The sequence below is a fragment of the Gymnoscopelus braueri genome (assembly GCF_963280865.1).
Source record: "Gymnoscopelus braueri genome assembly, chromosome: 3".
NCBI classification, from domain to species: domain Eukaryota; kingdom Metazoa; phylum Chordata; class Actinopteri; order Myctophiformes; family Myctophidae; genus Gymnoscopelus; species Gymnoscopelus braueri.
This window is the reverse complement of record NC_137612.1, coordinates 4,864,255-4,889,457: the sequence shown is the minus strand read 5'-3', so window position 1 is coordinate 4,889,457 and position 25,203 is coordinate 4,864,255. Positions and strand designations below refer to the sequence as shown.

The 25,203-nt window shown below is 42.8% G+C and overlaps 1 protein-coding gene across 1 annotated transcript in view; it reads left to right on the top strand.

The window, feature by feature from the left end:
• Positions 1-25,203, top strand: part of chchd6b (coiled-coil-helix-coiled-coil-helix domain containing 6b) — a 97,220-nt gene that overhangs the window by 50,065 nt on the left and 21,952 nt on the right. Inside the window, exon 6 of the mRNA XM_080424891.1 lies at positions 10,600-10,670. Coding sequence (XP_080281017.1) covers positions 10,600-10,670 — 71 coding nt within the window. The remainder of the gene's footprint in view (positions 1-10,599; positions 10,671-25,203) is intronic.

Below are 25,203 nucleotides of genomic sequence, written 5' to 3'. Positions count from 1 at the left end.
AGGGTGGATTGACAGAAGCTCATCAGAAGCAGGGAAGAGCAGGAGGACAGCTAAGGGGAAACAAGAGAGTAAAAAGAAGCCGCATTTATGGGCATTTAGTGGTGTAGTCGACGTTCAAGAACAGCGAATGGATAAAGAAGACACGATGCATAAAGGTTACATTCACTGGCATTATTTTTTTCTTTACTCCCCTCTTTCTGCATACACAAATTTACACAGACCCTCCCTGCAGCATTCAATATATGTTCAGTGGACCCCTCCATCTCCCTTTGCCATATTGGCAGTGGAGCCCATCAACTGGGATTCGGGTGGGGGGGGGGGGGGGGGGGGCACCTTATCTGTTCCAAGGCACTCGCCTCCTCAGCCCTCTGAGTAAACCTTTTACATAGCCAAGTTAAATGGAGGGGCCTCCATACGCCGCATGGCGAGCAGGACTCCCTTCGCCATGCTTGACGGAAAGGGACTGATTGGTGGAAAGGGGGTTTGAGTGGGGGGATAGAGGACGCTTTATCTTTCTTTCTTTTTTTCTGTCATTTCTTTTTCCCCCTCACTCGGAGCTGACCAGAATGTGGATGAGGGGGCGAGAGAGAGAGAGAGAGAGAGAGAGAGAGGTGGGAACTGAGAGCGAGAGATAACGTGGCTATATGGACGGTGCATTAAACAGACAATCTGTCCCAAGCCGGCGTCTATCTCTCTCCCTCTCCTGGCTTCATCTCGTCTCTCTTGTCCCATCAGTCTCTCCATTCATTCAGGCCTTGCTTTCATGCCTCCTTTCCTTTCTCCAATCTATCATTCTTCCTTTCACTCTTGTACCTGTTGCAAATTCCAGTAGGTCTAATAGCCACTTAAAAGCCTGAATACATGAGCATTGATATGTGTGTCACCTTCATAAAAGCCGAAGCACAAATCAACTAATATTCTTAATTTTGGACTCGGCTTGAAATTAAACGTGAATGGAACTCGTCTGTATGTGTAGACGAGTGCACATACAGACGAGTGTATTTATAGACTGCAGTGCAGACAGTACATTTCATTCAATATAAACTCAATGTACTTCAAAAATAAAAACAAAGAATAAATATACATACAAACACATACACAGTAACTAACACTTTGGCTCAGTCTCATTTGGAAGGATACATCCTCCTATCACATTGGTAACTAGAAAAAGTGCTCCTCGGAGCACAGGTCTCCGCCAGGTCAGGTAGGTTATTGTGGCCTCCTGGTGGTGCTATAATAGGCCAATTTGAAAAGGTAGCCATTTCTTCTTAGGCCTTGCACGGCAATCGAACACTGCATTCATGATTTGAGGCATTTTGTTCAAAACAATTGTTTTGCTAAATTAGACCTGCTGGTGGCGCTATAACAGGCTGATGTTAAAAGGGTGGCATTTGCTCCTCAACATAGTGTGAATGTGCGTGCAAAGTTTGACCGCAATCGGATGCTGCGTTCATGATTTGCGGCATTTTGTTCAAAACAAGCCACTACTGCAAACTTTAGATGTAAATCTTAGCCAATCAGGATGGAATATGAAAAATCAAACACATCCGTCTTGATCACATGACTATAGAGATCATGTGTACCGATTTGCGTGAAATGTGGATAAAATCGGAAGGAGTAATATAAAAACTTGTTTTACATAAGTCGGCCTCCTGGTGGCACTATAAAAGGCAGATGTGAAAAATGCAGGGCAAGGGTTTTTCCTTGACCTCTAGGGAGGGCGCTTACAAAGTTTTACACAGATCGGTGCAGTTATAGGTAAAAACACGAACCATGAGGCTGATTTGAAAATTTTCAATTGGCATTTCTTCCTCTGCATAGTGGAAATGTACGTGCAAAATTTCAAGGTGTGTTCATGATTTGAGGCATTTTGTTCAAAACTGACCACTCCTGCAAACTTTGGAAGCCATTTTTAGCCAATCAGGATGGAATATGAAAAATCTGAAAGACCAGTTTCGTTTAATGACTATAGAGATACTGTGTACCGATTTGCGGGATTTTTGGACAAAATCTGTAGGAGTACTGTCAAAAAATATGTTTTGCAAAAATCTGCCCCCAAGACCCATGTGAAAAAAAATGGCCAGAGGTTCTTCTGTGGCATCCAGGGAGTGTGTGTGCACAGTTTCACTGCGAGCAAGCCAACGGTGCCGGAGATTAGCTGTACACAGACAGAATGACACACGGACACACGGACGGACGGACACACGGACGGACGGACGGACGGACGGACAGGGGGCAAAACATACTCTCTCGCCATGCCTTTCGGCCTGGCGGAGACAACTAGTTAGGAGTGTGCCACCACGGTGGCAGTGGCTCAGAGAAGGGTGGCCAGTAGAGCAGCCAGATGGCAACCGCGAGGTTCCCAGTTCGATCCCGGGCTTCCCCAGAGTTAGTGTCGAAGTGTCCTTGAGCAAGACGCTGAACCCCTAATTGCTCCCGCAGAGCAGGTTGGTGCCTCGCATGGTTTCCTCCGCCATTGGTGTATGAATGTGTGTGTGAATGGGTGAATGTAAAGCACAATCTATTGTAAAGCGCTTTGCGCTATATAAATGCACCATTTTGTATTAGGTCCCTATTTTGTCCAAAAGGTTACAAGAATTGAGACAACCTAAAGGTAGCATCTAACGTAATGTTTGATGCGTGTCTTGGATCATGCCTCCAATTTCTATGGTAATCTGTCCTCTGGTATAACGGATGAACTGACTCCAATGGACATGCAATTATGGTCTCAGTCATGGGGTACCCTACCCATTCAAGGAACCACTTAATGTCTCCTTCATGTTTTGCCAAATCACCTAACTAGGAAGTATCCTATGCTTCCTAGTTAGGTGATTGGCTCCTAAGCAGACATGTTTTCTGAAAATGCTATTTTATCTCGGATGCTTGCAGATGAGACAGAGCTATTGTTGTGTAGCATAGCAGGTCTCCGCTATTGTCAGTATTGTCATGTTGGTGTTGTTAGTGCAGAGCTGGAGTTGAGGTACAGTATTGTGCGAAAGCCTTCAGAATGCTGATGCAGTTTATATAACAGTGAATAGCAGTCAGCTCAGCGTCTTTAGACTGAGTCACTGGACAGAGCCAGTCTATAAAGCTTTATTGATTTTGTACCCACATACTCAAAAACAAATATACAATACATGCATCCACCCACACACACACACGTACAAGCACGTACACACACGCGTATGAATTCTGAAGTCTTGATTGAGAAGCCAACGTTAAGGCTGGCTAGATTAGAGAGAGAATCCACTGATAATTGATGTGTGATCATCTCCTGAATCAACATTTAACTCTGGCTTAGCAACCACACCTTCTATAGGCTGATATCGTGTGTGTGTGTGTGTGTGTGTGTGTGTGTGTGTGTGTGTGTGTGTGTGTGTGTGTGTGTGTGTGTGTGTGTGTGTGGCGTGTGGCGTGTGTCATACATGTGAAGTCAACAACAACTGCAGTCCGGTTTGCCAAAGGGATGAAAAGCGATAGCAACCCCTGGTGTGTTTATCTAAAGGCTGTGGATACTGATTGAGTCCACTAGACTAGACAGACAGAGCATGTGTGTACGTGTGTGTGTGCCTGCTGTCACTACGAAGGTAATGGATCAGCTAACGCAGGGAACCTTCCCGAACTCCCCATTGCAGTTAGAACTGCAGACTCACTCCCAATCTTCCGCCGTAATCTGAAGACTCGGCTCTTAAGACTCCACCTTAGCCCGTAGCACTTGCCGTAGCACTTGCCGTAGCACTTGCCGTAGCACTTGCCGTAGCACTTGCCGTAGCACTTGCCCTAGCCTTGACGACCTTGCAGGCTTATGCAAAGGCTAAAATGTAATAAACATTTGTAGACCTGGCGTCCTATAGTGTGTATAGTTTCAATGTACAGATTATTATCTTTTTTTGTATTATACTTTTTAGACGATAGGTTCTTGGTTTACCCCATGATCCCAGATGACTATTTCTATGCATTTTGATGTATTACTTTGTGTTTTCCTTGCTTACTGTAAATCACTCTGGATTAAGAGCGTCTGCTAAATGCCTACATTGGTAATTGTGGTCGATTCAACACAGAGCTTTGTTTCCTACATTTTCCAAATAGATTTTTAGACATGGGTAATTGGTGGTCTAGGACTTTCTAAAATTGTCGGGTAGAAACCTCATATGTCAAAAAAAAAATAAAGATTTATTTTTTCATTGCAGTTGAAAAGGCTTTTGAAATGTGAGAGAAAAACACCTGCCATGGATCAATGGAGTGGAATTTTTTGTTAAAACTTTCTATACACGTTTGAAGGACCATGACAAAGACTTTTAATGTGTGGTAAAACTGAACGTCATGAAACCTTTAAGAGAACAGAGTTGTGGCCAGGATCACTGACCTAGCGGCCCGGGCACCTAGGCTCAATGTAGCCTGACAGCGCATCGCTTTGCTGCGTGTCTCGCCCCGTCTCTCTCTCTCTCCCTCTTTCCTGTCGATCTACACTGAAAAAACTATCAATAAAGGCAGAAAAGCCCTAAAAAAAAATCTTTAAAAAGAAGAAGAAAAAGAACAGAGTTGTAGCAAACAAAAACAAACCTGCAGTTTTCTGGAGTTTGTTCCAGATAACTGGTGCACTAAAGGGACTATGGGGATAGAACGCAGGCCTGTCCCAGATGACCCCAGAGGTCAGGTTGATTTATAATGTAGCAGAAGTTCAGGAATGTTTACTCTTTATAAACCATCAGTAGTATGTTGAAATCAATTCTTTGACAGACAGTGTAAAGACCTGAGAACTGGAGTAATATATGATCCACATTCTTGGTCTTAGTGAGGATTTGAGCTGCAGCCTTCTGAATCAACTGCAGCTGGCTGTTTGATTTTTTTTAAAGGAGACCTTTAAAGACACCATTATAGTAGTACAGTCTTGGAGTCAACTGAAGATAAATACATGAATTTATTTTTCAAAATCCTGCTGAGAAATAAGTCCTTTAAACCGTGATATAATTCTTTTTTTTTTTTCTAAAGTTTTATCCCACGATTTTGTAACCCTATTTTTTATACCCAGTGCCAATTGTCTATGTAATCCTGGGCACTACCTTCCCTCTGCCAACCTAGGGAGGCCAGGGCAGAGCTCATGCCTCCTTCAATGCATGAGAGCCAACTGACCTTCTTGTCACCTGACAGAGGAGAGTTTCCCTGGTTGGACGTAGCACGTGGAAGGAACACGTTATTCCAACCAGTTCCTTTCCCCTCCATCAAGCGCCCCGGCTGGCCAGGGTGAGGCAGTATAGTGACCAGGATTACTGCATGTTTTTGTGAGGGTACCTACCCTAGGGAACACGGGGAGAACATGCAAACTCCACACAGAGAGGCCCTTTCGCCAACCCCACCTAGGGTATGGGGAGAGAACACGCGAGAGGAGTGGAGAGAACACGCCCCCAGCGCCCACAGCGTCCCCGGCGGGAATCGAACCGTGATATAATTCTTAAAGGCAAACTAGGTAACTTTGAGCCTAAAAAATATATATATATACATATATTTTGCATTTTTCAGCCACTATATAATTATCCTGGCGTGTTTCCTTGCAGAAAGAGCATCCCTCTGGCTGTATTTTGGGTTTGTTCCACTGTATATGTTCACATTCATCCCTTGCTCTGTCTGTGGGGGGAGGGGGGGGGAACTCGGCCGGAGCTCTTAATTGATCCCTTTGAACTGAGTTGAATAATTGGGCCGTAAAAGTGTCAAACTTGTTATGTGCTCGTTAGTGCTCTCTCTAATCAATTAATGCATCAAAGACAGCCATCACTTTGATACCTGTCAGAGAGGGAAGGGGGGAGGGGGGAGTGTGTGTGCGTACACACAGATCTGAAAAGTTACCTAGTTGGCCTTTAAGGTGAGAGTAGGCTGATGTACAGTAATTGTCTTAATGTGGCTGTTGAATTCACATCCATGACTCCAAATTCCATGAATACAAGAAATGTTTCTGACATGGGTTGTGTTTTTTATCATTAGTGATTGAAGCTGAGAACTGACTTTTAATCATTCTTACTTGGCTCCAAAAACAGAACATTTTGGCACATCCAATAGTTGATTTGTTTTATGCACTTATTCAGTGCCTGTATTGGACCATAGTCCCCCGATTATATGGTTATGTAAATGTGTGTCATTTGCATAATTATGGTAACATGTTTTGTTGTTTTCCATAATCTGAGCCCCAGAATGGAGCCTTGGGGAACTCCACATGTCATTTTTGTCTGCTCAGATGTGTAATTACAGAAAGTAGTCCCAGACACAAGACACCAAAACACACAATTTTCCCTTCCCTTCCTCTCTGCCAAGGTATTTCCTCCTGTCTCTCTCCATGCCATGCTTCATTGTGGAGTCTCAGTTTAAAATGCACCTTCTATAATCCCCCCCCCCCCACACACACACACACACACACATTTTAACCATTTATTCATGTCCACATAAAGGAGAATACATACAGGGACACAAATATTAAAGGTGCAGTAGGGTTACACACACACACACACACACACACAACAGTTCCCAAATCTTGCTGCTGTGTTCGCACATATGTATTCTCCCTGTAGGTAGGGGAGGTTTTAGTCGTTTTTTTGTCGTTGGTCACACCACCCCACCCCCATCAACTGCCATCAGCCCATCTTAGTAACAGCACGCCACTATGCACATTTCTGCATACATACATGCACTCGTTGCACACATGATTGGACCTAGTTACAGTACATACCTGTAAGTGCACACATAGTCTCACAGACACACGTGTGCATGCACTCTAATCCCCTCTATGAGCTTCCTCACAGCTCCTTCTAACCCCGTTTTGCCCTGTTGATGGTTACGGTTCTCTTGTGCCGTCTCTCCACATCATGCTTTTCTCTAGTGCTCACAGGGTGTTTGCGTGTGTGTGTGTCAGTGATAATACTGACACCGCTCTGGTGTCTTGAGAGCTGGATAGTAGGCTAATACAGAGAGAAGCACATACAGATAGATGCATACATACAGAGCAACCCAGTCCCCAGCCACCTTGACTGAAAACGTTGTAAACGCCGCCGTGTCATTGCAAGCTTTACCCTGAAACGCATTTCCTGCCAGGAAACCATCGAGGTCCATAAATGTAATTGGATTAAAGGAGAGTTTTGTTCATCTTTTCCTCTCGCCCAGGCTGTCTATCTATAGCATACACAGAGAAAGGGAGGGGGAGAGAGAGGTTTGATCAGTAATTTGTGACACACTGTAAATCATGTTAACACCTCACCCATTTGCAAGGCAAATAAACCTTGGCCTTGTTATTGCAACGGCTTCTCCTACCCTGCGGAATGTGTGAAGTGTTGATTTAACCACCCTGACACCCCTATTTTTGACATGTATAACTGGCATGTCATTGATGTCGTGTCGTTTTCAAAACATTTCAAAAATAGCAGACCTACAAGATCGGCTATTTTTGCTGTCGACACCAAGCACTATAACTATATATCGTTCACCGCTGTCGTCATTATAGTTCTAGTGTACTGTAGACTCAGCCACCCATTTGGAAATATTTGTAAAACAATATCTTTTAGTTTTAGTGCTTGGTGTGGATGACACAGAATTTTGCTGCGTACACTTATCAGAACCATATCACAACATCCTTTCGGCCGCTGCCCTATCCTTGAAGCCTTTTGGACTGAGCTTTGGCAGACAGTCCTCTACCAATAGTTTAGAGGTTCACTTCACCTCTAAACTAGCATTTAGAATGCCTTATCCTCTGTGATTTTTTCGCCCCCTCTGCCCTCCATCATCCCAGGAACCTTGGGGCTTTAAGCCCCTGTGGGGCCCCCTTTTCATCTTGGCTCAAACACTCACCATCCCACAAGGCTTTCTATCCACTAACTTTCAACTTTCCGCCAGTATGCCCAGGGATCCCTTGGCCTAAAGCTAAATGCTAAGTCGCAAACTTATCATTACATATTCCCAGAGAGCCCGTTAAAGTGTTAGCTGACTTAGTCTCCGCCAAGAGGACAGACCGCCTGTCTCAATGTAAAATAAGGGTCAGCTTAAGGCCGGTTATTCGGGGTATCAGTGTTAGTATGATGACATAAATGTTTTAAGAGCTAGTTCAACCTCTTTGACTGTGACCTGTGTTTGGCTATGGAAGGATGGAACCTGTCTTTTAATTGAGTATGGGTTACGCTGGAATGAGTTGTAACTCCCCTGGAGGTGTGGCATTTAAGTCCAGTCCAGATACAGCGGCAAAGGGGTGGAGGGCTTAGCAACAACTGCAGCCAAATCCTGAATCCTGTCCTGGTTAATCCAATATACTGTAACACAGCCACCAAATCTAACTGGCAGGAATAAACCCTTACACCCTGGGTTGTTTGGTATTTTCCGACAGAAAATGTCCACTGCAAGATGCAACTGGTCAAGTCAAATACAATGTAAACTTTAAAAGAACAAGGCTAGACTAGACAGCTCCTCTTTGTTCTGACATTGATTATGTTCTTGGAAGATATTTGTAAGGTTGTCTCTGTGTGTTCTTCTCTGTTGAAGGAGACAGGAGAGACACTGTAATGCCTCTTATCAAGGTAGACTTTTAGAATGATGGCTGACTTAAATCTTTGCAAAGCATTACATCAAATGATATATGTATATAATAATGGCTTCTCTGTGCAGTTGACAAAGCTTTCAGACACGTAGTTAAATTAATTAGCGGTTATCTGGCTAACTGGCTTGAATCCCCCTACATATAATAGCCCTTTCAGGTGAGATCTGCATGATATTTGACATATTCAAAGACTTTGGAGGGATTATTTTAATTATAAAACTTAACTAAATCAGTTTTGTGTAGCTCAGCAATCTTCCACTTTACATTAGGGTAAATACTGTATAATTATTTAGAGGTTCATGTCAATTATTTGTGCTGTTATGGTTATTGATAAGATCTATGACATAACTATAATAGTATGTTTGGACCATGATATAAATCGTAACTACATTATACACTTTAATACAAATCCACCGCCTACAGAGCGTGGCCTTGTGGTTCACTGTGTGCACATAGCAGCGTGATCTTGAGTTGTGTGGCACTGGTTCACTGTATCTACTTTTTGGGGACAGAGACACGGAGATGAATACAGAGATAGATGCAGACAAACCTTGTTATACACGACTAGGCACGTTCAGCGCCACGGCGTAAAAATGTCAGGAGTACCGTGCTGGATGATACGTTTTGAAATAATGAGATTTGAATAAGTCTAGGGATTGCGGAGCAGGTTTGTGATTGATCCCATCTTTTCCTGCTCACTCACTTCAATTATCTACCTCTCCTATCGCCCCATCTATTGGGAATATGGGAGATAATTAAGGGAAAGCTGTAGTGCCGGGTGCAGTGGTTATTGGTTTAAAATGGTGATTACTGCACAGAGAGTTGAGAGTAGTCTGTGTGAGAGGGAGGCAGTGGAGTGGAGTGGCATGAGATTGGCTTCCTGTCTGGGGCATTTTAGACAAACCATATTGCATCGGTTCTAGTGCAACGTCTGTGTATGTGATCATTTTCCTCCCGGGGCTGATCGCGCTAAACGTAGTCTCAATAACCCAGAATATCCCCTGGCCGGGCTGAAAATACTGCACACCTTGGATTTATTCTTTTGAACAGACTGTGTAACATATTGGCGAGGAGTGCCAACATAAAAATAATAATAATAAAATGTCCTGAAGCTACGGTTGCTTCCACTCATACCCACATCTCTGAAAGAGACCTCTCAATGTACTAACACTATATGTTGGCTTTAACACCAGCGACTCATGGGGTATACTATACACCTGTGCACTATCCGGAGGGTGACCGCATAATGCATTGTCCCTGATTCGACTCTGACTGGAGACCTGCATGTCCTTGCCCCTCTCTGCTCTCCATTTCGTCTCTTTTCTGTCCTATCTAAACAGAAATGACTGTGTGCTCATGGCAGTCAGCCCCTGCTGTGTAGTTAACACTGTGCTGTACTGATTATACCACTATATAAAGGTTAGTGTGGCGAACATTACCGTGCCCTCAGACTTGGGGCCTCAGCTGTGTGGTAATTGCTGTTTAAATGCCACTGTTCCTCACACGAAATAAAACTTTATGGGGGTGCCAACGGGCCATCTACGATCTGATTTGTTAGCTATACGGCATGAGGTTTATAGGTGGCTAAGTTAACGAATGTGACATTTCAGATGATGCTTTATGTGTTAAGACTACTGTAGACGGCTTATTACAGCTTGGTATGAAAGTTGACTTCTCAGAAGTAATTAAAACAGTTGACAACCTGGGAATATTGCTTGGATGTGCAAGTAGTTAAGTCTGTCATGGGGACTTGACTGAAGGTGTTGTTAATTATTTTTTATTTTGTATGTGCTTTTGTTTGTTCACAATGATATGAACTTGAAACTGATTGATTTTAAAAGCCAGGATCCTTATTAGCATATGCCTGAACAGCCCGTTTTCTAGAGGACATTTCATCAAGATCGAACACAAAGAAAATGTGAAGAGTATTAAAGTCTGACCTAATATGATCTCTCTCTCTCTCTCTCTCTCTCTCTCTCTCTCTCTCTCTCTCTCTCTCTCTCTTCCCCCCCCCTTTCCTCTCCCTCCAGAACCTTGAAAACTACAAGCAGACAGCTGAACAATACAGCCAGGCAGCTAGCAAGGCAGAGGCTCACATCCGGTAAGTAATTGCTGTGAATTAGTCTTACAGCACCAATCTCAGGAAAGCTAAAAAGAGCTTTTCAGAAAATTCTCACTGCCTTATTACATCCTGAGCCCCTTTTATAACTTCATTATACTGATGCACCTTTCCCTGGTGAGTCCAATAGTATCAGATAACTTGTGTATAGGCTGAACTGGTGAACGCGCTCATAAATAATCACCAAATACTACAAGTTGAGAATCCTCTGGCCTACTCAGCACTATTTGGTATGCATCAAACTAATCAATTCGATCTCTATTATAAAACATAATCCATTTTTTAAAACATTATTTGTCTTCTATTTGTATTTGTCGGCTTAATTTGTATTTTATAGGGCTTAAATGGTTAATCAGAATAATCAACATCGGTTCAAAAGTATTTGATAGAATACTCACTAAGAAACTATTCGATTGTTGCAGCATTATGCCTCTCTTTCTTTCTTTCTTTCTTTCTCTGTCTTGAACATATTCTTTTATGGTAGAGCTTGTGTGACAACAGAGCTACCAAGTGAAAATCGGGCGGAAATCCGAAATGAAATAAACTTTTGTTTGGCTCCTCGGACATTGCAGCAGCAACATGATAAACATCAATAGTGATAGGAAACCAAAAAGAACAAAAGGAGAGGAAAGAGAAAAGAATAGAACAGACATTTACACGTTATATGTATAGTATGGCAGTCCGTGAATAGTAGCAGCAAAATAGATTAGAGCGGATAAGAGAAAAGTGCCTCTCACCTAACTGTAAACATTATCAGCGTCCGTACTATATATATTGCGTGTGTGTGTTTTGAACCAAAGTGCTGTACACTCAGTAACAAAAAAATACCAAGAGAAAAAACAATACACAATAAACACATAAACGACTTAGAGTTGCTCTTTTCCACTAGGCAAAGGAGTACAAGTGAGTTTTAAAACGTGATTTAAACACAGGGAGGTTTTGAGACGCTCTAACATGGGGGCCGTGGAATCTCGTTCCACAGTTTGGGCGCTACAGCGGAAAACGATCTATCTCCCCGGGTCTTCAGCTTTGTTGGAGACCCGGGGAGATAGATCGTTTTCACTGAGCACAATTTAAAACTGTTGCTTTAAATTGTGCTCTATAAATAAAGTGGATTGGATTGGATTGTGTGTGTGTGTGTTTGTGTTTTATGGCCTTGAGGTCTGTTAAAGTTGTATCCTATGGGGATAGGAGACATCCTACTGTATGTACCCCCAGATACTATGGGTACCTGGCCCTGGGGCACCTGTGCCAGCTTTAAACAAGAGTCAATAGAGCATCGCAGTTCCCGCCCCTTCCGGGTTCCACCGCAAAATACTCAATGCATTTTTCCCATTGACATTTCCAAAAATATTTATATCAATTAATTTAAGCCTAGAATCAAGCCATCCAGGGTCCTGGTGAATCATGACCATAAAACGTTTGATTCTGTGATTTTTTTATTTTTTTTTAAACGGCAAAACAAAGGGTATTTATTAAATATAGTATATCGTACAATTAAATATAAAATAAAATAAATCACAGAAAAAAACGTTTTATGGTGATGATTCACCAGGACCCTGGATTGATTCTAGGCTTAAATTAATTGATATAAATATTTTTGGAAATGTCAATGGGAAAAATGCATTGAGTTTTTCCTTCCGGCACCAGGAAAAACCAGGAAGTGGGCGGGAACTGCGATGCTCTATAGCAACAGCAGAATAAGCTGTTTGGCATTGGCAGTGAGCCAAGATTGGTCACATGTTTCATGGGCGCAACTCCGTTACGTTGCTCATCCCACAAAAGCATGTTCCTTAATTACAAATGGGGCACCATTTAAAAAGGTAAATAAACAGGCTTTCCAACTGTATGAAAGTTATTGCCAAGAAGTATTGTTATAATAGAGAATCTACCGTGTGTGTGTGTGTGTGTGTGTGGGGGGGGGGGGTGTGTGTGTGTGTGTGTGTGTGTGTGTGTGTGTGTGTGTGCGTGTGTGACCGGCTTAATCACTTTGACTTTCGAAATCTTTCAAAAATAGCAGATCTACAAGCTCACTCACGATGGACACGTTATGAGCTTGTAGATCGGCTATTATAACAACTTTTTTCCACACTTGTACGACGAAGTAGGGCATTAGTAACATATGCAAAAAGAAATCATACAAATTGAAATATGGAGATACAGAACAACGATTCTGCCCGACAGCAACGATTGACTACCCCAGTCTTGAACACAGTGTTTTGTTATGGAGCTGGTGTGGCAGCAGAGCTACAAAGTGAAAATGGAAACAGCATGGTTTTGCAAGGAATTGAACGGTCCCTGTGGGACGGCAGCGGAGTTCTGAACACAACAGCTGTTGGAGGAATAAAAAGGTTTCATTCCGATCAGGGTCGGTGCCATACGAGCACGGACTGTGTGCCTGCATGGCGCTGCCAATTCACGCCCCTTCCACAGCACCCATTCTCACCCCTATTTGAAAAGAGAGAGCCGGGAGGCTTGGTCAGTGCCCACGTTGTCATAAAGCCATTCATTCTGTCCCTTTCCCATGCACATGGTGAGTCATTATATCACTAAGCTGACGAGTGAGAGAAAACGGGATTGATTCAGCCTACTGTGTTAGTTTCCTCCTCCGCCTTGGAAGATTTGGTCATTTTCACCATATTTATTTTAAACCATCCTCTAAAACAGCGGTTGTCAAACATTGTCATGTCAAGGACCCCCAAATGGATTGGTTTTAGGCCGCAGACACCCATTTGAAAAGATGTTGTGCCAGGGACCCCATAAGATTCGTCAACATATGGATGTATGGATGGATGTACTGTATGGATGGATTTTTATCAACAAAAAACAGTTAAAACCTGCCGAACACTAGAACCATGACTCCAGATGCATACACAGACTAAGAACATGGTATCACAGGATGACAGGAGGTTGCAATAAAGCAAAAAACACCCTCAAACACAGGGCTTAAATAGACATGGATTAACAGGACACAGGTCAACTCAACATACAATTTAGACACGATTGGCTAAGGGACTAACGGCACACAGCAAGACCAAGCCCCCAGAACCACGGTAGCACAGTGAAGCAGCCGTCGCCTGGTGGTCAAATCTGGGATTGCAATACTTACGCATTTGAAACGCCACTGCGCATGCTTCTACCGCTTGAAACCCTAGTGCGCCTGCTCGGTGCTCAAGTCTTCCGCATTTGGGCACCAAAATTTTGTGCTCAAATCAAGAAAAATGCGGAAGTAGAGCGTTCTTCCGGGTGCTTCAAACGCTTTTAACCCAACAACTTTCATTGAAATTAATAGCTGAGGGCGGGGCAGTCCGTCCTCTAGATATATTATGACTAGGGGTGGGACGATATATCGATATATCGATATATCGCGATACTTTCTCCCGCGATAAATAATCGATATCCTCCCGGAAAATATCGATATATATAAAAACGTTGTTTTTCCTACTCTGTATTTGTGTAATGATGATTTTGAACTGTTTGGTGCTATCTTATGTGTTTATGAATTGAATACAAGGACTATCGTGATATATCGTTGGTGAATTTTCATGCAATATATCGTGATATCGCAATATATCGATATTTTCAGATATCGTGATATATCGTTGGTGAAATTTCATGCAATATATCGTGATATCGCAATATATCGGCATTTTCAGATATCGTGATATATATTGTTACCGTGGGCCTAATATCGTGATACATATCGTATCGTGAGGTACCCATATCGTCCCACCCCTAATTATGACTCTATGGACAAGACGGTTAACAGTAACTAGGGCAGACAGGAAACACTAGGAACATTTCTACAAAATAAAAGGAACACAACAGTAAAGTAAATAACTATAAATGACAGGGCGGTTTATTTGAGAAATGTATGGTCATTTCGCCGTCCTGCTCGGCTGCTCCCCGTCCTGTCCCCCTCTCGTTACTGTGTGACTGTGTGAGCTCCATATGTGAGAGTCTGGTGTCTGAAAATGCTCTCAGCTCATTGCACTCAGCTCATTGGCTCATTTACTCATGACATGACCAATGAGAGAAGCGTTTTCAGTGTTGCTAAGATACGATAGGCCTGTGCCTCATAGCGATAGGCTCTGCTGCCCCCCACAGCCTCCCTCCATTCAAAACACAACAAACAAGCATGGATTAACGCGACTGACAGTACTACCCACTCAGAACAGAAGTGTCATGTCTAAAGGAAAAAGAAGAGACGTCAGAAGAATATAATAGAACTGACAGGGTGGCTAGAAAGTGTGACAGAAGATTATGTACACAAAGAAACGGCACAGACTGCCGCCGAATTTACAGTAGAATCCATGATGTAAACATCATGCATCAGGTGAAATCCACAAGAAAAGTGAGAAGCAGCTTAGAAGCCAGGGAGCACTGACACAATTCCTTGTTCGCCAAGCGACCCCAGAGGCTAACATGGTAGGCCATGTGAAATAAGCATGCTTATTTTGTTTTTAAAACCCAACTCTGGTTGTTGTTACTTAGGTTAGTATGCAAATATGACTAGTTAAACTACTGTGTAACCAGAAGAGTGGGCACATAGGAAGCCTGTATGCTTTGGAAAAGGGTTTGAAGTAAGGTAAAGTATACATGATTTGAACATGCTTGTTTAACATTTGACATTTAAGGCCTAATTTCAACAATTGCTATAAAACCTGTTTATGCCATTATGGCATAAACAATAAATTGAAGGGTACATTTTGCAGGGTTCAAATCATGTATACTTTACAGTATTTCATACCATTTTCCAAAGCATACTTTACTTGTTCACATATGTTACTACCATGATACAGTAAGTGTAATGCAGTAATGCTGGTGTAAGACCTGTTGTGTTTGTATTTTGTGTTATATGGTGAAAGGTATGTGAATTTGCTATCTTAAATTGACTTGACATTTGCTCTTAGCTGTAGCCAAACTCATGTCCTGTCTTTTATTATTACTGCTGTTCCTGCTATGACATCTGAATCTCCTATGGGGATTACATGACGCTTCTTAAGGGACTTCAGGGCTTGATAATACTGCTTGAGGCACCCCAGAGAGCCTATACAGTATTTCTGTAGGTTTTTACATTTTTGGTGAGAGGAGAGAGAACTGTTTGAGGACTGATGAGGCCAGGAGGAGAGTTGATGTGGTTGATTGGTGAGTAGATAAGAAAAATGTTGTCAGAAACATTCTTATACTTTTTGGTTTATTATGTATAGTATGTCATTGGAGATCCATGGCTTCTGCATCATAATCTGAACAGTGACATCAACAAGCCGCTGATTAGATTCTGAGTGATTTTATATCAATTAATTACGTGTGAAACCTGTTCTGGACAGAACAACAGGGACCACCCTTCTGTGGCATTATAGCTATAATTATGATCATTAATGCCATTCATTTCTTTTATGACACACTCAAAATAATGAGTTCGTCAGAACAATGACAATACGATAACATCCCAAAACTCCAGAACTCTGTGTTCAGTCTCAACTCCCCCGAACTGACCCCACTTTGCTTTCTAACTATAGCTATAAAAATAGCACAGGTTAAAAAGCTCTGTGAGCTTGTAGATCAGCTGTTTTAGAACATTCTTTAAATCTTGTTCACCTATCATGTGATGTTCCAGTTTTTGGCACGACTAATGACATGCCCAAAATAGGGACACCAGGTAGAAAGAATTGGGCATGTCTGATCAGAGCGGCGAACATGGAAATGAAACAATGCTGCTGCTTTCCCCAGAGTAAACAACTCAATATCGACTCAATAAGTGAGTGTTTAATTAATTGACATATCACGGAACCTCTTTTTTTTTTTTTTATATATATCCCCGATTTTGTAACCCATTTTTTCACCCAGTGCCAATTGTCTATGTAATCCTGGGCGCTACTCTCCCTCTACCAGCCTAGGGAGAGCCCAGAACTGAGCTCATGCCTCCTTCAATGCATGAGGAGCTAGCAAGCCGCTTCTTATCACCTGACAGGGGGGAGTTCCCCCGGTTGGACGTAGCGTGGAAGGAACACGTTATTCCAACCAGTTCTTTTCCGCTCCATCATTCCAATCTGGGAACCCAGAGCCAACTGAAAAGGAAAAACAGCGACCTCTGCTGTTTGTTACTATCTCAGTTAGCTCTGGGGGGAGCAAAATGGAGCACCCGTGCGCAAGGAAACCGGGGTTTTGGTCTGCCTTCAGCCTTTCACTTCCGGTGGTGCGACTATGTTTTCATTCCCACTAACAATATTTCTACACGGAACACTAACACCACTTCTCCCAGAGAACATGGATCGTTTTGGTTATAAGCCCACTTTGTTTCTATGATGAAAGAGCAAGTTAAAATGTGAATATCTTTCCGTGGTTTTGTCTGCTCCGCGGACGCTATTGTTAAATTAGTTTCGGTTGGTTTCCAGTGGGGAAGGATCGACGGACACGTGAATCCCGCCCACTACATTTGATTGGGTAAAGCGCGGCCTGCTTCCTGATCTGAAGGCACGCCCACTTGTAGGTCAGTGCGTACACGTTATGACGAACCTCCCCGACAGATTCCAACGCAGAGCAGAATCTGTTCTTGAGAGATTAGTCAAATTCTAGCCGCAGTTGATGATGTTAGTCGTTGACTTGTTTTTGTTCTATCCATGGAGAGATGATACCTGTGTTTTATTATTCTAAGGCCTTACAGCACCATTACATAATGAAGGCAGGATTACATATCAGTTGAGCTTTATTGATGTGATAGAAGCAGTGCATGGGTGTGAGTGACTGAATACTCAAAGGGCCCTCTACAATATCATGTCAATAATAGTCATCTGCATTAGGGCTGGGCAATATATATCGATATTATGTTGATTTCGTGATATGAGAACAGATAATTATCATCTGGAATTTTGTGATAAGTGTTATCTTTTCCTTGTTTTAATCACTATTTTATATGACAAGAAAAAAATGCTTGTAGATCGGCTATTATCTTTATTTTTGAAAAATGTAAAAAAAAAAAAAAAAAAAAACACAATACGATATTATCGTCACGATATATCAAGGTATTTGTTAAAGAATAGTGTCAAACGTGTATCATTTTCTTGTGTTGCACTTGTGCATTTATAATTTGTTTACTTATTTTTTTATATGTGGTCCTCCCAAGCCTACGGCATAATACAAATGCACACCACGCCAGTATTATGTGAATTGGCCACAGGGGGTCTTTATTCAGGGTGTTTACTGGTTTCAGATTAGATGATGCATAGGTAATGACCACAATCTCCATGCCTCTGGTGGTCCATTGAGCTGAATAGGCCCAAATTTATGTCCCGCTTACCTTGGTTCCTGCATTATTTTGCATGCCTGCATTAAAACGCTAGGAAGGTCATCTCAGCATTAGTCAAAGGAACAGCACTTTATTCAGCCCCAGTTTCTTGCATAGGTAGTGTATGCGTGCATGTGCGTGCGAGATATACTGTGTGTGTGTGTGTGTGTGTGTGTGTGTGTGTGTGTGTGTGTGTGTGTGTGTGTGTGTGTGTGTGTGTGTGTGTGTGTGTGTGTGTGTGTGTGTGTGTGTGTGTGTGTGTGTGTGTGTGTGTGTGTGTGTGTGTGAGAGTGTGTGTAATATATATATACATATATATATATATACACACACACAGAGACAGACAGACAGACACACTCTCAAACACACTTTATACTGTAGCCTACATACGCACACAAACTTGCAACTCTCCTCTCTATCTCTTTCACACACATGGACACACTTTGTATTCAGGCAGCCATGTGCTCATCATGTTCTGTCAGTATGTGGGCAACGTTTTCATTGTGCCGTGGTCACGCTGTCATTTCACACTACACTGACCACCCAGTAATTATTCTATTTACTGACGACTGCAGCCAGGGAGCACAGCACAGCACAGCACAGCACAGCTCTACACAACTCTAACTATCTCTTTCACTTATTTTTTCTCCTGCACATACTGACTCATTTTTTTCCTTTGTGCGCTCAGCTTTCTTGTTTATTAGATATGTCTATATGTCTGGTTCCCTCTGGTCTCCTTTTTCATTGATCTGGCTTCCACTCTTCCAGGCTCCTGACTCACTTTTGCACCAAGTCCTCTGTTCTCGCTTTCTCTGTCTGACCTAACAGCCCTTCCTTTTTCTGTTACCTTCTTTTAATTCAAAAAGACCTTACTTTAGCTTGTAATGGTTACATATTGTATTGGTTGCTATCTTATATGTCTTGAGCGAGGTCTGACTGATGGAAAACAAATACTCTCAGACAGGAGGCATGTGGATGCCCTACGTGTGTGTGTGTGTGTGTGTGTGTGTGTGTGTGTGTGTGTGTGTGTGTGTGTGTGTGTGTGTGTGTGTGTGTGTGTGTGTGTGTGTGTGTGTGTGTGTGTGTGTGTGTGTGTGTGTGTGTGTGTGTGTGTGTGGGGCATAGAGCAACGGGGGTAAAGAATGGTGGCTGGGAACACGAATCTGGTAATTTGAATGACAGGGGCCCCCATATGTGTCCAAATTGATATTACATTAATAAAGTAGCTGGAGCACGCAGCCAAAGCGTGTCAACCTGCTGATCAGCCAACCTATGAGAGTAAAGGGACCAACAGTAGTGTTGCACAGTAGTGTTCTGCGCAAGTTTATGAAATAAAGTCTGATTTCGATGGCACTTGCAGTTTTGGCTATGGCATGAAACTGAGGACGAAAAGATCCGAAAGAATGTGTAAGTGACAGTAACAATGTAATTTTTATTGCATTTATAAAAATAATAAAATGTGTAGACAGAGAGATTGTAGTTGATAATCTGTGCATGTCATTTATTATTCACCAACATTGATCATGTGAAGTAGTTTTGTTGTTGCCTGACTCCTGCCTGATGTTCTGACATCGAAATGTCAGTCTTGATTTTTATAATTGGCACCTTATTGAAAAGGCTACGAATCACAAACTGCTACAGTACGTGTCTCCTTCTTTTAGTTTTGTTATTGGTGAAGTTTCTAAGGATTACTAGATCTGTGTAGCCTTGCATTGCCTCTCTTTCCACACACAGTGTCTGCTGACACACACACACACACACACACACACACACACACACACACACACACACACACACACACACACACACACACACACACACACACACACACACACACACACACACACACACACACACCGTACTGTATATAGAGAGAGATATAGAGAGCGATGGAGAGAGAGACACTGAGAGACAGACACTCAGTCCCCTACAAGACTGCATTTGATTAACACCAACATTATATTACTTAAACAGTCATATCTTAGGTGGAAATATTGACACTTTTGTTATGTTGGCAAAGGTACAAGTATAAAGTATAAAAGTATACAAGTATAAAATATGCTTACTGTCCCCTAAGGGTGTATTGGTGCACTTGGCTGTATGTTTTCCCCTATCTTGTTTTGTTATGTTGAAGTCACAGTCAAATTCATTATTTTCAAGTGGAGAAATGGGTAACTAAAATATGATCTGGTGCCATTTGGTGAATGCAAATAACCTTTACACCCACAAAAAACGTCTCAAAGTGAACCTCCTGTGTATCTGATTGTCTGTGCTTGGCGTTAACATGGGTTGAAGTCTAAGATGTCTTCCCGGTTTGCACTGCGTGATGATGGATGGTTGCTGTGAAGCTACTGCTGCTGACAGTTTGTTGTTCAAACACTCCTTTCTGTGGGTCTGTTATATGTGTTTCTGTGTGTGGGGGTCCAGATTCCCATGTCTATGTTTGTAACATGTCCAATTAGTGAGGCGGGCTGCTAGCTTACTGTACACTAGATTCTCACGTTTTCCTCCAAAAGTAGTGGAAGGCTAGTCATTATCAGAGACAGCACCTGTCTGGACTGCAGTCACATAGAGAGTCATTAAGCCTCTCTCTGCAACTCTAACTGAAACTGAGCTAAGACTGTGGACTGTGGTCTCTTGCCCTCTCTGACACACACACACACACAAGCATATCGTCGCTGTTGGGTGGAAAACTTTGTATGTCCAAAAGTTGAACAATTACTTTTCAGGAAATGGAAAAATGAACCTACGGAGCCCTCCGTAGTGAGAGGAAGAAAAACACTATTGCCACGTTTTACTATTTGAGCGCTCAAAAAAGTATTTAGTCGCCATGAGATATAACTCGCTCCCACATTTTAAAGCTTTGCTTTCATTGGCTAAATGTATACATACACGATGTACTGGAATTGGAATTGTTGACGATAAAGAGACTCGCGATGGAGTGCGATACCGACCCACCCGCTCCATGAAGAGCGTCGTCTCAACCCCGCGTCGCCCACAGCTCGAGTGAGTCGTCTCGCCGCAACTTCTCCTGATTGAAAAGTTATCAGCGCGACACGCAAACACGCATGCACACACGCGGCTTATCTTGTTCCCACGTGTCACCTGTTTTAATGAAACACTCTCCTTATCCCCTCCCATCTCTCTCCCTAGATTCCCGCTGAGGGAGTTCAGTGGGGATCAATCAGCTAGGCTAACAGAGTGTGAATTGTTCTCCTGCACTCCTATCTCTCCTCCGGCACTCAACCTGTCAGCGTATGACAGCGTATAGGAGATACGTGCGAAGCTCTGTCTGCCTTCAGTCCACGGCATGTACTTGTTTTTTTCATTCCGACTCCCATTTGAGACCGACAGAGACTTCATAATTCGTTTCCGGGGAGTTGAGATTGAACTCTGTTCTGGAGTTTTGGGATGTTGTCGTCATGTCATTGTTTCCGACGAACTCATTATTTTGAGTGTGTCATAAAATAAATGAATGGCATTAATTATAGCTATAATGCCACAGAAGTCAGAACCGTTGCTAAATAACGTCTAAATAACGTAAGGCCTTCAGGGGAAAGTATTTCGTTTTTATGGTCCTGCATGTGCTGTAAGATTTCACCAAGCTTTAATAGGGGGGAGGGAATATTATCCGTTATGGGTGCATCGTCGAAGCTTTATGAGGTCTTGGACTACGCAAGAGACATGCTTTGTCACTTCCTTTGATCTCACCCTGTCCACGACATCTTTGATCCTCTCCTCCCTTCCCCTCCACTCAGAGTAATATTACGATCCAGGCGCATGCGGCTACCACCACCACATCCTTATCATCCGACATTAATAACCTCTACCAACCTTCTCTCACAGTGGGTTTGTGATAACGTCCGAGAAATCATGGCACCCTTTTCCACAAGTTTCCTACGAATAAACTGCAGCGGTATCTGCCTCCACACCAGGTGCCCCAAGACGGCAGATCCTATACTGTTCATTCATATACTTAGCATGCAAAATAAATTTAATTTATAGCCGAAATCGGCTGATTCCAAGGAAACGGCAATTCCATTCAGCTCAGCTGTCTTGTGCCTGGTGTGGACGCATGCAGGCACAGTTGCAGTCTATGAATCTTATAAAAAAGGGTGCCATAACCTTTCGCAGGAAACCATACAAACCTGCAAAAATGCATTGGCTCATTCACAGAGAACAATAAAATGGTATGGCCACTTTTCCTGCATTGTTTTGTTTCTCCAATATCCAGGGGTGCACATAACTGGTGCGCAGGTGCGCATGCGCACCCAAAATAAATAATGCGCGGCACATCAGACGACGCGAGGCGCTTTTGCGTACCAACAGCTGGGACAGGAATTTCCAAGCTTTTATTTTTTAGCAAAACTAAAAAATAAAAGCCTGGAGATCGAGGCTAGGAATTTACTTCCTGAAGCCACACTCACAGACAGGGAGAGGACGCATGCTGCACGTGATTGTGTGAGTGTCTCGCATTGCCTCGGCTCGCATTGCCTCGCTGCGTGCACGCAGCCAGCAGCGGCTGTTAGAGGCACTCGTCACCGATGATGAACGCACCGTAATGGTGCAAAACTGACCGTGAACGTCCCAATCTGACGGATAAAAACAGCGCAGCACAGGGCACCAACCTTGGGGGCTTCACCAAACGGCGTGAGAGAAAAAGAAACGGCGAAAATCGGCAGAGCGTCCTTTTCACTCGTGCAGCAGCCCCCCCCCCCCCCCCGTTGACAAAACTGTCCGGTGGGCACATAGAGTTAAAAATAAGGGTGGGCACCGTGCTGAATCCCCCCCCCCCCCCCCCCGTTGACAAAAAGGCACGGGACCATTTATTTTGTGCGCACCAAGTCACATCTCCATGTGCTCTTCTGAGTACTAGACCTAAAAAGTTATGTGCACCCCTGCCAATATCAGACTTTGCAGTGACATAAAATCCAAACACTCTCTGCCAAGCAGAAAAATAATATCAATCATGATAGAAGCTTTAATCATTGCAGCCGTAATCTCCTTCCTTCGACACTGTTCTTATTTATGCAAACCGTCACCGACGGGGACAACTGAAACATTGTTTGGGCCTTTCTCCCTCCAAAAGTTAGCTATCAAACTAGCTAGGGTAGCTAATGTTTTTTTTCTAATCAGAGCTCACCTTTAATTTCTGTCAAACAAGACAGTGAACGCAGATTAGCAGAGGCAATTTTCTGCTTCAGATTCCATTATTAATGTTTCTCTTGTTAAATAGAGAAAAGGATGCTTTTTTTCTAACAGGATCTGGGATTAGTACCTTGGGGCTATTGTTGCAGTTATCTTTTACTCGGAGGGAGTGATTAAGAATGGCCTCCAACTCTTGAGGCGTAAAGTCTTGCATCAAGCGCTGATATAATTGCAATCAAGTGAATGAAACTGGTGGCAGCTGCCACTATACAGTAGCATTTTGACATTTCAACACAACACCTCTGTACTATGTGGATACATTATCTCCTTCCAATCCTTTCTGAAGGGTACATTTTTCATGGGGACCTTATTCAGGAAATTAGATTTGGATGTAATCACCATCATCATTATAATCATCATCACCACCACAGAAGAACAGCCTTTTTACTGCCTGCATATTCACATCACTCTTACAGAAGGTCCCCTTTTGTCCACTCCATCAGTAGGAAGTGCTGAATCACAGGCCCTCATACCAGTGTTGCCAGATTTAGAGAGAGAAATAAGCAACCAGGTCTAGTAAAACAAGCCCAAAAGATGCGACTATAGGCCATATGAGCACTTTATACATTATATGCGCATGAAACGCATCGCAATGCGTTGTGGCTTGTAGATCTGCTATTTTCAAAAGAATCTTCAAAAAAAGTGAAATATTTTGAATATTTTTTTTAAAGATTTTAACAACACAAATCTGGCACGGAGGTCTCTGGCACAAAACCTTTTTAGATGGGGGTCCGTGGACAAATACATATTAATTTGGGGGTTCTTGATTTGAAAAAGATTGAGAACCACAACATCTGGAAACGAGCCCAAAAAATAAGCAACTGCACTTTAGAAACAAGCCCCAAAAACCGCAACCCGCAACTACCAATATTTACAAGCAACTTTACAGAAAAACAAGCCCAAAGTTGCTTATAATAAGTGGACATCGCAACACTGCTTCATACAGTAGCACCTTATCAACTAGTCCAGAGTCAGGCTGAGTGGGGGTGAACCAGACATCATTATGGAGAGAGAGCACTAACATTCACCCTGTGTTCACCCTGTAAACCACGTGATGTGACAATAAAATTAAAGGAGTAGTTCACCCAAAAACGTGTTTTTTTCTGTTTTTGTCACATTCCTAAGCCAATAATTTGATGACCTACGGAGACTCAATTGAGTCTCATACTGAGTCTCCTACTGACCGATGACCCGGTCATCAAATCTGTGTCCTCAGTACTGAATGCATGTCACATCAGCAAAGGGGTACTGGCGTTATGCGTATTGTGATTAATGTTTGCCATGAGTTTCTGTTTGACATTTGGGTTATTTGTACTCTTACTTTCTCTTTGTCTGTCTGTCTGTCTGTCTGTCTGTCTGTCTGTCTGTCTCTCTGATTGCAATCAATTGTTAATTCCGTCACCATGAATATTCTGTCCACCAGTGATTTGCTTGATCCTATTGTTCACATACCCACAGATTCACATTATGTACTGTAGATTGTCTATATCCCCGTTAAACAGCACATACACTTCTCCTGTGGACATTAATTGATAACGACCCTTTCATTTTACATGGAGCATATTTAAAGAAACATTACACGCAAGCACACATACACTTCTTCACCCCCCCCCCCTCTCTCTCTCTCTTTCTCACTCTCATCTCTCTCTCTCTTTCTGCCTCCATTTCACACCCACACACAGTGTATATTTGTCATTGCAGTCAGGGACTACTGAGCTCATTCATATGTGAAGGATGCATGCTTCTATAATTGCTGTGAGGGGTTGCAGGAGGGCAGCCGTGTGCGTGTGCGTGTGCGTGTGCGTGTGTGTGTGTGTGTGTGTGTGTGTGTGTGTGTGTGTGTGTGTGTGTGTGAAAATGTCAAGCAGTCACTTTGCTGGAATAGACAGGAATGCCCCATCCCATCAAATGAAGCAATGTCTCTCCTTGTCAAATTGATCTATATCTCTCTCTCTCTATCCCTCTCTTTCCTCACACTTTAGCTACACAATATGTGTATTGTTGTATTCCAAACATTGT